This window comes from Nanorana parkeri, unplaced genomic scaffold (assembly GCF_000935625.1).
Source record: "Nanorana parkeri isolate BGI_ZX_2015 unplaced genomic scaffold, ASM93562v1 scaffold160, whole genome shotgun sequence".
Classification (NCBI taxonomy): Eukaryota; Metazoa; Chordata; class Amphibia; order Anura; family Dicroglossidae; genus Nanorana; species Nanorana parkeri.
In genome coordinates this window covers 1,622,484-1,635,703 of record NW_017306428.1, presented here as the reverse complement: position 1 = coordinate 1,635,703, position 13,220 = coordinate 1,622,484, and the positions used below count along the sequence as shown (strand labels likewise).

At 42.5% G+C, this 13,220-nt stretch overlaps 1 protein-coding gene across 4 annotated transcripts in view; it reads right to left on the bottom strand.

Moving 5' to 3' along the window:
* Positions 1–8,079: 8,079 nt before the first annotated feature.
* ACO1 (aconitase 1) overlaps positions 8,080–13,220 on the bottom strand; it is a 48,659-nt gene continuing 43,518 nt past the window's right edge. For all 4 annotated transcript variants that reach the window (XM_018554469.1, XM_018554471.1, XM_018554467.1 and 1 more), the window contains exons 17-21: positions 12,719–12,861; positions 11,421–11,568; positions 10,135–10,257; positions 9,602–9,793; positions 8,080–8,343 (exon numbers count right to left, since the gene is read on the bottom strand). In XM_018554469.1, the coding sequence (XP_018409971.1) occupies positions 8,224–8,343; positions 9,602–9,793; positions 10,135–10,257; positions 11,421–11,568; positions 12,719–12,861 (726 nt within the window). In that variant the 3' untranslated portion in view covers positions 8,080–8,223. The remainder of the gene's footprint in view (positions 8,344–9,601; positions 9,794–10,134; positions 10,258–11,420; positions 11,569–12,718; positions 12,862–13,220) is intronic.

Below are 13,220 nucleotides of genomic sequence, written 5' to 3'. Positions count from 1 at the left end.
AAGCCTATCTCATCTCAACATAACTGCCTTTTACTTCCTCCAATAACTCAATCTACACAATTATTACCTTCTGTATCACTTGCCCCTCCTACTAGATTGTAAGTTCTCACGAGCAGGGCCCTCCCAACACTACTGTTCTGAAACTGTATTGTAACTGTACTGTCTCCACTATTTTGTAAAGAGCTGCACAAACTGTTGGTGCTGTATAGATCCTGAATAATAATAATATTATTAGGGCTACGGAAATTAACGATTCATTCTTCGATTAATCGTTAATTTTTTTGATCGATTAAAATTCTTTTAATCCGTACTCACCTCTCCGCCGGCTTCCGGGAGTCCCGTCGGAGATCCGGTGACGTCACGGACATCGACGTCACCGGACTCCTCCCCCCTTCCCCAAGTGGCTCTGTCAGCCAACGAAGGGAAGGGGGGAGGAGTCCAGTGACGTCGATGCCCGTGACGTCACCGGATCTCTGACGGGACTCCTGGAAGGCGGCGGAGAGGTGAGTAGCGATTAAAAGAATTTTAATTGTATAATCTCCAAGACTATGTGCCTCATCTTCAGGGCCCCTGAAAAGACTACTGGACGTAAAACATAGGGCAAGGCTAGACTGACAACATCAATTAAATCGGGAGGTCTGGGATAACGGCATCGCCACAAGTTCAGAATCGCCTGTTTGTGATCTTTCTTGTCATGTGCACAGTCATAGCGAGTGTGTCTCATTAGGATTTTGATAAAGAGGTTGTTTTTTATGGAAAGCACTGTGGGTTACGTGACGTCTATGTTCCCTTCTGAGCTGCACATCCTGGAGAACCAGTCCGAATCCCTGCTGTCTTATAACCCAATGGTGGCTAAATGCACTATATGACCTTATTTTACAAGGTCCACCTTACTTGCTTAGAATTTGTCCACAGAAGGTGTTACATGACTAAAGGGTGATGCTGATCATGTTGCTTTAGGCAAGATTACACCAGATCATTTGTAGTTCTGGAAATATCACTGCACTCATATACAAGATGTGTGTGTGTGGACTGGAAATTATTGATCACCTGTTTATATTACATTTACACTCTATATATTTTGTATCACTTTTACATATATTGGTTGTGCCACTTTTCGCACTTTGTGCCCTAGATATATCAGTTTTTGCTCTGTCCGTCATACTATTTCCATGCACTGTTGATTGAAGAATAAGAATCCACCAACAATTTTTGGTTGTTTTAGTACTATCGTATTGTTGTGAATTGCGCTATTTATATATAGTATTTTTATGTTTGTACAGTGCTGGATATAGTAATTTAGATCAAGTAAACCTAAATGAGCAAAGCACTACTTCGCTTGAATATGGATTACTAAGTACATTCTATCACATAGAGTTGACCAGTGGAGGGAACATTTACAAACTTGTATATGAAACAGTATCTAATAATATAAAAAAAAAACACAGAATAAAATACTTGAGTTAAATTTTTATATAATAAAAATTCAAAATGTGTGCTTATTAAAAATACAATATCATTTCTGTTGATTTTAGTAATTTCATTGCTCAGTCTTACAAAAGCAAATTTTGGAGTTTGCTTCCTGGCCAATCAGGAAATTGGGAGGAGAGTCATTACTTGCCGCATGGCTTCCTGATTGGCCGGAAGGTCGGCTCCATGCCAATGCCCAGGGTTTGACCTGGACATTTAAAAGATCTCTTACAATCTGTTGGACGGCTCAAGTGTCACTAACTCTATTAGATGGTCGATGTAAATTCCTGCGATGAACCCAATACAGCAAGCTTTGCTGAAAAGCTTAACAGAGCACATCACAATTGTGCCAGGGATATCCAAATATACTCAAGATGGTAAGATTCTAAAAGGAAAGGGCTCATGAAAGAGAAGGAGTTGAACCAAAAACATATATTAAGAGCCAAGAACTGTATTTAATTATTCTATGGATATTTCAAAGGTAACAGAAAACAGACAACACGTTTCAGGGGCCAAATAATCCCCCTTCATCAGGGCTTTCACAACAGTCTTATAAATCTCTAAGCCCGGTCACTTAATCCGAAACAGGGGCACAGCTGCCCAATACAGAAAATTGTTGCCGATATCTTCAATGTCTCTGATTAAGTAACCCAGGCTTAGGGTCTGGGATCTAGAAGACTGTTGTCAAAGCCCTGATGCAGGAGGATTGTTTGGCTTCGAAATGCGTTGGATGTTTTCTGTTACCTTTGTAATATCAATGGATCAATAAAATAGTTCTTGGCTCTTAACACGTGTTTGGTGATCTTACTGGTACACTTACTTCTTTTATGGCAGCTATCCTTTTAAGATCTTATCTTTAGTAGATCTGTTTATCCCTGGCACAGTTGACAATGTATGTATTTAATGCTCTGATTTTCCATGTCAGATGACCCCAACATTGGAAAGTCCTCTGCTTTGTGGAAAGCTGCAGAACTTAGACAAGTTTGGCCTTATGTAAGATTACTTGAATAAAAGAGAAGGAAGCAGGAGGCCAGTTAAGCACGTCTAGCCACATGGTGGTGGCTAGACGTGCTTAACGGGAGATCCGGTACCATTACCCGCTTTTTTGACATTCCGTACTTCTAAATTGCTCCCCAAGGACAACTTTCACATGGGGAAGATGACAGCTCGCCTTGATGCCTCAAAAACTCCTTCCGCTGAAACCATCAAGCGGTACCTGGCTTCAGATCCACCCGACCCATCAACTCTGCGTGGCGAGGCCCACTGTCGGCTTCGCACGCAACTCTTTCACCACGCTCTTCCCCGAATGATCAGTACTCAGAGTCTTCCTTTTCCACGCTCCGAATCGGGTGATGAGTGGGAAGATCAGCTCTCTCCTCCCAACGATGAGCTTGTGCGAGCACTTCCCACTAAAAACGAATTAGCTAACATGTTCACTAGATTTGAACACCCCTGAAGGCTGACATATTGTCCCTGCGGGGAAAAGTTATTTTATAAGTCTGTTTTATTCATTATCTGCTGTTTCTGTATTAAATTTTAAATGTATCTGTAAAAAAAAAAAAAAAAATATGTCACATAAGGTTTTTCACACATGTGCTTCATTTCTCTCATAATATCTTTAAAGTCAAAAAATTATTAATCCTAAAGGTCAGATTTGAAATTTATATTAACATTTCCTTTCATTTGGTATGCAATTTTCTATTGTTATTTTTTTTAATTTCTATTCAAATCGGTGGAGTTCCATGTAGAGACAGGTGTTACAAGACTTTTGTACACCTCTGTACATCCTTTAGAACAGTGGTTCTCAACCTGGGGGTCGATTGACAATTTGCCAGGGGTCGCCTAGCGGCATCCAGTCAGAAAAGAAAAAAAACTCTCATCGAGCAGACTAAACCTTTCCAAAGTTATTTTATTTTTATTTTGACAGGGTTAAAAGTAAACCTGCCGCTCCGTGTGCACAGTGAGAGGGGATAGCAGTCTTCCCCTCTCACAGAAGTTCCAGCACAGTGCTGTGCTAGGACTCCTGTATTGGAGGTGACGGAGTCAATAAAGAGAACCTGTCACCTCCAATTGCTATTACAGAGGGGCTTGTTACCTCTGTGTGACAGCAATGAAGTTAAGTGGAAAAAAAATATACAAAAATTATTAAAGAAATAAAAATAAAAGAATTAAAAAAATAAAAAAGCGATTAAAGAGAAATAAGAAAATTATAAAAAATAAACAATAAGGTGAGTGTCCTCCTCAGCCCTCTCCTAGCGCAGCAGTGTCATTTCTCCCGCCACGCCGCCAGATGTCGCCGCAGCAGCTGCGTCATCCCTAAATTTTACCGTTGGGGGTCACCACAACTTGGTAAATGTTACCAAGGGGTCCCGGCCCTAGAAAGGTTGAGAACCACTGCTTTAGAAGCTCTTTTGTCTCATACATCTTCACCTACCCACGGTATTGTTGGAAATACAACAGCTTATACCAGGGCTCAACATTTCAAGTCCTGAGCTTCTAGCCAGGCCTTTAGGTCTGGTTCACACCTGGGAGTTTTGCAGCGTGTTCCTACGCGCTATAGAACGCTCAACATGTGAAAACCAATAATTGCCTATGGGCATGGTTCCCACCTGGGCGTTTTACAGCGCGTTCCACCCTGCGCCCCCCAAACAAGTACAGGAGCTTCTTTGCGGCGTATTTGCCGCGCATATATATTAGGATACAGCCGGATAGCCCTCGGAAACGCGCATTTACCGCCCTTATTATCCCCCCCCACACAAAATAATATACTCCCCCTTATTAACCTCCCACACACATAAAATAATACGCACCCCCCCCACACACAAAACGATAATACACTCAACCCCCCCCCCGCCTGTTCACGTCTTTGCAGGGAGGAGGCTGTGAGCAGGATCGATCCCTGGTTTATCTGTGACTGATTAGTGAGGTCTGCAGCAGATCTCACTATCACCCCCAGATAACCAGGCATCGATCCTGCTCACATACATCCTTTCGGCTGGAGCTCAGAACTGTGATAGCTCTGGCCGAAGGAAGCCGGAGCCGACAGGAGCTGCTCTGCGGTTTGCATAAGACACAGACCGTGGAGCTGCTCCCGCAAGTCAGGTACGCGGTCTGCGACCGTGTGCCTGACGTGTCAGCTGGCTGTGGGCCACATAGTACCGGCTCGCGGGCCGGAGTTTGGCCGCGGACCGGTACTTGGAGACCCAAATTTCCACTCGCCCTCACTTTACTTTTACTCGCCAAAATGCAAGCAGGCGAGTGGAAATTTTGAACCCTGGCTTATACTGATGTATAGATGGCGCTGTGGTGCAAAGCTAGTCTGTATGATATTTGTCTATGATACAGAGGAAGTTATATATGTTTTCTTCTCTATGATTTATGCGTTTCCTGTTTGAGGCTGTAAATCCTGTACGCAACATTCGTCTAAGTAAAACTAAATTCAGATTCCAAGATCTCAGTGCTTCATCTAAACACATAACCAAGAGGTATATCACAACTTTACAAAATCCTGCTTTTGTCGTCTCGGATGCAACAAGACCCACCGTATCTATCACATTGGAAGACTGACCTTGGTGCTTCATTAGAAGATGCCCAGAAGCTGAATCTCCTCCAACTCAATGCTTCATCCTCAATCAGTGCTCAAGTCGCAGAATCCTCCTTTAAACTGCGTTCTTCCTCATGTCTTATGTAATGTATATGGCAGTGTGGGCTCCCGCACCCTTCTCTCTCCATCGGTCTCTACTTCTCTTTGCGTCCCCTTTCTCTTATCTTTCTCCCCCCTCCTTCCACGTTCTTCCTATATGCAGACACTTTCATGTATATTTTATGGCCAATTGTATTGCTACATGGTTTTGCCTGTAAGTTACTGTAATTGTTTATCTGTTTTTTGTACAAGTTTATACAAAACTAATACAATTTAAATAGTGAAAAAAGAAGATAAGGAAGCTGTCATTGCTCAACCCTCCTAAAAATGTTAATTGCTTGGCTGTCATGCTGATGGATATATCAGGAATTCTGACTGTGCTTGCTGTATACATGTTCATAGTCACTGTTCATAGTCACTGACTCAATATACTGATGCAGTAGACTCCCATCCAAACAGGGTAGACTATGGAGCAAACATATGCAACATATAGTGTAGCCATATAAAGAGAAAACATCCAATATATCACTTCAGGAAAAAATAAGGTGGCCTTGAAAAATAAGATGGGCCAGGAGGCCCAGGAAGCCAATCAATTAAAGTCCCTAGTGAGGAAAAACTGAAAAATGAACACCACAAATTGTACACCCCAGTGGATGACTGTTTTGTTATGCAAGGCTTTCCAAAAGGGTGGACTGGTGATAAAAAGTAGAGATGCACAGATACTTGGCATTTTCACGAGAACTACCAGGGTTGCAGCTGGGACCTGGTTCTGGTGCTCCACCACTGTCCTGAAATCATTAGTCTGTATTGTTTTAGAAAAACTGTCACATGACAACAAAAATGTATCAGTACTTGTATCTGTGAGTACTCGGCAAGTACCAGTACTCGTACTCGCAAAACTGGTATCGGTGCCTCCCCTTTATTTATATTTATAAAAACAAAATCATACACTAAAAACAGAGATGTACTAATCCCAGGAGCTCCGTGTGCTCCTTACAAATGACAGCTGCCTCCTAACTTTTGAATTTTTCTCTAGTCTAGGAGCTCAAAAGTATCGGTACATGTACCAAGTACTGTACTTGGTATAGGTGCATCCCTAATAAAAAGGCTCTTGTTACTGTCCCTGCTAAAATAATGGCTGTTATAGCAAAACTAACATAAAGGAGCATTCTAGCCAAAACGGATACTTCAGTTCTGCATAGAAAGCCAGAAGGTTGAGTCACCCACAAGCTTATAATACCTCTTTAGTTACTTGCACTCTCCATCTCCTGCGGCCTTTAACAGTCACTCTGCCTCTTTGGATAATGTTTCACTACAGGGACTGTAGCAGAAGGACCAAGTCTCCATGGAAGAGGGCAGATATAGGAACTCCAGTTATGAGATTACAATACTGGAGTGTTCAAAAGGCAAATTAAGCTAGTAGCTGATTCAACCATTACCAAATCAAAATCCGCATTAGGCAGACTGACTCTTAAACATGCAGATATTTAAAAATGTCTCTGGAGTTATTATAAATGCACAAAAATGAGATCTGCATAAAAGGACAAAATACAAAACAGGCAATACACATCTCCTGAAAATAGATTTATTTGGACTGTTTTTTACAAAGGAATTTTGTAAAGATAATGGCCATTAACAGATATATAACTAAGATTCAAAGAAAAAAAAAACACTGTGAAAGTGTGGAACAGAAGATCAAATCTCAACACAAAGAATTAAATACACCAATGCTTTCCATGTATGAACAACTAAGACCTTCAGGATTATTTTAGAATGAACTTGTAACGTGCACTAACCCATAGCAAAACAAATGTCTAGTGACAAAAGCACACTGAAATAAGATCGATTGCTATGGGTTGCCATCTTTAACACAGTCACAGCTAAAATTCTTATTAAACCTCATGTCTATAAAAGGGATGTTTTTTGTTTTTGTGCACTGAAAGTACAACGTTTGGACCACTATGCCCTACAATGTCCTCTTAACCTGGCCATTAGGAATATGTGAAGACAGGAGGGGATAGGCAAGCTCCATGACCAGGATGTGCTAGAGGTTTTGTCCCCTCAGAATGGCCCACTATTTGGGCATAGCAGGGGGGAGCAAGGAGAATGAGATCTGCCTGCGCTTTAGAACTGTGTGAAAGGATCTGCTTCTAGTTAGTATAAGGACATGTAACCAAAGAGGTAAGAGACATGATTTGCTGTAGTCTGAGACTTTGACTTGTACCTGTCACCCAACAAAAAAAGCTGGATATGGAAGATGAAAAACACTAGTTACATTTTTTTTCAGGATAAAGGTGTTCCTTGAAGGGTTTTAGGCTATCATTGTGACAGTGAGAAAGTCTGACATTTTAACCTTACAAATCAGTGCCATTGGGTGGTGGAGACTCTAAACCCTGTTAAATCAGCTCTGAGGCCTAGTGGAGCACTACAGGAAGCGTTTTCAGTGGAATCCCCCAGCTTAGAATTTGCTTCTGAACCAGAGTTGCAGCACTGTGTCTACAATGGGTGAGCTGCTTTTTAAAATATAAGAATAGCTGATCATTATGGCTTTAGAGCACGGAGAACCTCATCTTATCTGTAGTGACGAAGGCTCAGGGGCAAAGGCTGTCATTTTCCATGTTCCCTGAATAAAGGTCAAAGTGTCTTATCTTTAATATCAACTTATAAATCATTACTGGGAAACTTGTCAATAATGCCTCCTCCTGGATCAACACTCTACTGTCTTAGGTCAAGAATTACATTCAACAATGTATGCCCTATCTGGTCATGTGTTCTCCATTTTAAAGATGTAGATAAGATGGAATATGACTTATTTCTCATCTCCATCTTTAAAAAGGTACCCATAGACATTGGACGGAAGTCAATTCAAATCAAAAGTAATCTAAACGCTAAAAATTCTGTTTTCTCTTTACTTGATAAAGGCTTATCAATACTAAATCTGGTCAACCACAGGAAACCTGGCCACATAAACCTTGCTCTCCCATCGTGGTTCCGTGTGGTTACCTTTTACAGTTGTCCATACTCATACTGTTATAGGTGTCATAAGTATCTGATGACCAGCATCTCATTTCTATGGGTATCTTTAATGACAGGTCATCTGGACTTTCATATTAATCAGAGTTAGCCATTTTACGGATCATGTAGTTCAGGATGCCTCCATTGCGGTAATAGGTGAGCTCCACATCGGTGTCAAATCTCATTAAGGCTTCAAAAGTCTTGCCTGTATCCAGCTGTGGAAATATCACTGATCACTGCTTTTCTCTCTGACACGCTGTCACAGGAGGCTGATCGAGTCGTGTAGAGAGGAAAGCCCAGCCTCCTGTGACAGCGCTGTCTCCGCCCACACAACGCTCTGCCGGACTGTGATAGGCGGCTGAGCGGTGTGGGAGGAGAGATGCCGCAGCTCACAGCGCTCTCGTCCTGACTCCTGCAGCGCTCGGCGGCTGTTGGAACCAGGGATGACCCGATGTAGCGGCCGAAACATGGCTCTTTCGGCATTATGCCAAAAGTGCCATTTCCGGCCGTTATGTTTTGGCGGCCGATATATCGGTGCATACCTAGTATTTTTCTTCACTTCTATTTGTTGAACAGATTGGTGGGGGTGTGAAGTATAAGCCCCGGTAGGACCACGGGGTTCATTAACCACTTCTGTACTAACCTGTATATACCCCAGGGGTGTGGCATTCCTAGCGCCCGAGACACGCAGTTCTGGGCGGGTACTTTTTTTGTACATTTAGCTTCGGGCAAGCAGGTCTAAATGTACAGCAGGGAGCTACTGCACGTTTTATACAAGTGATCTGATCAGATCTCTTGTACCAGCCTGTCTGTCCCCCCCATCCCTGCTGAGGTTTTTGGGGTCCCCCACTCTTCTGGGGGACCCAGGACCACAGCCAATGAGCTCAGGATGGAGAGTGGGGAGCAGAGCGAAGAACGTCCGTTCTTTGCTCTGCGTGATCAGTGAGACCAGAGCGCTGTAATCACAGCGCCACCTGTCAGAAACTGCACAGATGATCTGTTCTGTGTTGCAGGAGTAAAATTAGGTAAAAAAAAATGTGTATATATATATATATATATACATACCATACACACACACATCTTTCCCCCCCGCTATACTTACCTTTCAGTGAACAGTACTTTGCCTCCGCCAGCACGGGTGTACAATCTGTACCCGGTACTGCTGTCAAGCGCAGCCCTGCGCTATGCCTTTTGAATTTTGCTTGCAAATTGCAAGCACTTGTTGGACCACGCTGACCAATGAGAAGCGCTTCTTAGCACAGTTAAATACGGTTTTGGGTAAAACTTTTTTTGTATCGGGACAAGTAGATTGTCAAGAGGGACAAGTAGATTGGGCCCCCGCTTTAGCCCTTGGGCAAGCAGTTTTCTTTTTAAAACTTCCGCACCCCTGTACTCTTTCATTACCAGCACCTGTACTGCCTGCTGCCTACACGTATTTACCAAAAAGTGTGGGTGACTAGGAAAAGAACATACCTTTATCTCAACATTCATGCCAGGTCGTAGATCCTTGTCTTCAGGTATAAGAATGGTGTAACGCTCTTTACCAGTAAGTCCGAGGGCCTCTGCATTTTCTCCTGGCAAATACTGGAGAGGGATTATGCCCATTCCAACTAGGTTACTGCGGTGAATGCGCTCATAGCTCTCAGCAAGGACAGCTTTAATACCCTGTATAAAATAAACATATATTAAAGTGTGCGAGAGTGACACTAGCCCTAAGAAACAGACACAAGTTCAAATCTTTCAAGGTTAGAACTGCAGTGAGACCCTAGTGGTGCTGTTAAGTGTTGGTAGGCTGCAGTTTGACTGCTGAAATAAAATAAGCCTTGTAAAGCTACTGTGCTTTTTAGATACCTAAATAGATGAAAAGGAGGATAGTAGTTCATGTATGACCAACCACTGGACATTCTTTGTTACAAATGACTGTTCTTCAGATCTAGTCCCAAAACACATTGTAAAGGTTTTCCTGGTGTCATGCTGTGTTACAGGTCCCACAAAAACGAGTTTACCTGCAAGAAAGGTCCTTTGGCTGCCCAGTCCCTGGAGCTTCCAGATCCGTATTCCTTTCCAGTTACGATGATCAAGTTATGGCCAGCCTGCTGATATCTATCAGCTGCATCGTAAATATCAAGCTAGAAAAGAAAAAAAAAATCATCCTTTCCTTAGAAGTAGTATGCAACTGCAGATTACCGTCGAAAACATACACAGCCCATCAATAAAACCACTGGGTTGATGACTACGATAAAAAGAGCATTTATACTGTTGAATTTATCTGGGAAGTCCCATCGACAAGTTTGAGTTAACAAGGTGCAACTTTTGCCGAAATATCACTTATTTTTTGCACTTCCCTCACGCTCATGTAAAATTGCATTTTTGGTCTCCCTCAGTTACTTCTGACTGTAGTTCAAGATTCACAGGAGTGGGAGCATGACATACATTATGTAGACAAAGAAGTGAAATAAACCACTAAGGTCAATTGTATCACCACATCCACCCTACCCCACCCTCTAACTGGTCAAAAAAAAACCAAAAAAAAAAACCCACAAAACAGTGAATTTCTCATTTTAGTCTATGCTTACAAGCAGGGGCGTAACTAGAAATCACAGGGCCCCATAGCAAAATTTTGTATGGGGCCCCGTGATTGCTAGTTATGCCACTTGCAGAGCCCACCGGAGAGTGACCCTGCAGAGCCCACCATAGACTCTCTATAGTGGGCTCTGCAGGGTCTGAGATCTCTTACCCGTCAGCGCTGTCCGCCTCTCTGGTCTCCGGGCCCCGCCTCCTGTTCCGTCCCCCGCCTCCTCTGCCATCGGCGGGCCCCGCCTTCTCTTACATCACTGGCCCCGCCTGCTCTTAGGCCAGTGATGTAAGAGGAGGCGGAGTTGCTCTTAGGCGGGCCCCGCCTCCTTCTTTCCGAACACCGCTCTCATCTGCCGCAGCGGCTGTCACTGACACAGCTTTGAGAGGAAATGTGCCGCGGCTGAGCTGTGTCAGTGACAGCCAGCGCCCTTACATGCCATAGCGATTGTTACGCCACTGCTGCCAAGTGTGCATATGAACTTTAAAATTGTGACATTTATTATTTTTTTTCCAGAGAACAGAGGAAACCTGAAGTCCTCAAAATCTCCACTTTCACCCTCAGTGGGTTTTAGTTAATAGGTGTATTAGTAATGCACAAAAGATGTGCATTTAAAGTTTTGGGGAATGTTTTAAAGCTGAATTCCAAGCAAACAGCTAGGTCTACGGTTGTAATGCAAATATGTGATGGCTTAAGTAGGACTTAAGAGGTACTTACGGTTTCATTGGAAGGAAAATGTATAGTTAAAGGAGCCTGCTTGTTGATGAACTTGTTAAACAAGCGGATATTGGCAAATGTGCCTCTAGCCATGATGGCATCATTTCCTCTACGCGACCCATAAGAATTGAATTCTTTTGGTGTTAAACTGGAAGGAAGAGAAATGGAGACAGAGTATATTATTACTGTAAACATATGTTAATTCAAACTTTGAGAAAAATGGCTTGGTTTGGTCCCACTTGAAGTGACCTGGTCATAAAATAGTTTATTTAACAAGTGTACCTGCAAAATAAGAGATACTTATTGTTTTACGCTGCCCGTGACACCAGAACGCTTCTCCGTTCAGTAGAAATCTTCCACAAAGAAACCAGCACTTCCAGGAATGTTGATCTCCTCGATGTCCCACAGCTCTCGCTGGTTTCTTCTGCTAACCTCCACTAATTGCAGGATACAGCAGTGACATGGAGATCAGTAGGAGCCACAAGTGAGAGCTTTAAGGAACCCAGGAGATTGACACACTGGGTAGATTTACACGAAGATTTCTACTCTACAGACCATCATTCTGGAAGTGCATGCAGTGGAAAAGGTAAGTATTCCCTCTCTTAGTTAGGACAGGTATAGGACACTTTATTTCATGACCGCGTTGATTTAAACATTTTGAAAGTCTGAGAAGCGAAAGCTAGTTAAACGCCTGCTATTCTGAAACTACTAGTTCCCTAGTGGTCCTGCTGGTTCACAGCCTTTTGTACTTTCCGAGTCACTGACCTAGAACAAGTATGTGGATCAGGATTTCTGCCTTTCCCTAACTTCTTGCTTGTTTTGGATCAAAATATCAGAAGGTGTTAAAGCCATAGCCAGTAAGGCAACCAGCGTTTTTTAGAGAGAGGTCAGCACTAGCCAGTAAGGCAACCGGCGGTTTTTAGAGAGAGGTCAGCACTAGCCAGTAAGGCAACCAGCAGTTTTTAGAGAGATGTCAGCACTAGCAGCCTCCCCATTTTCTTTTGTACAGGTTTTCTTTAAAGCAAAATCCTGCATCATCAATCTTTATACTATGTACCAGCATACTTGAGTCCTACTCTTTGACCTTGTGTGTGCTATCTCTGTGTGTTGAAGGCTCTGACAGTTATCACAGATAAAGTTATCTGCAGGACAGCTGGATCTAGAAGAGTATAGCGTGGGAACTTTAAACATCAGATATGAGAAATGGGTTGATATAGAGGATAAAGATCAGGCTTGGATAGGGTCAAAAACCTCATGCGTGATGTTAAACAACTAAACTAGGCATGTTTCTTTCTTACCCTCGGGTGGTTAAATAACGAGCAGCAGGACTGTTTCTTGCAATATTTCCAGCAGGAGAAATGTGGTCAGTAGTTACAGAATCACCCAGGTTTAGGAGAACATAGGCATCAGTGATAGGTTTAGAAGGCTCAAGCTCCATTGTCTAAAAGAAAGAAAAAAAACAGCACAAGAGGCTTAATTCATTTGTCACAACTATTGTTATTATGGTTATTTTCACTGCCCTTGCTAAAAAATAACTGCCATTAGTGGTCGTTAGAACTTAAGGAATTGAGCCGGTTATCTAAAATGTTTAGGGCACAATGCAATACAACACTTGTATTTTATATAATACATCATTCTTCAGAACAATAAATCACAAATTCTAAAACCATGGAACAAAAACACACAATACCCAGACAGGAAGGGATAAAGTTGCCTTCTGATGATAAATAGGCAACACTAGCCTCGATCTACCAGGCTAGGCTTCATTTCTGTGCTTTAAATAAATCCATTATTGTAGAA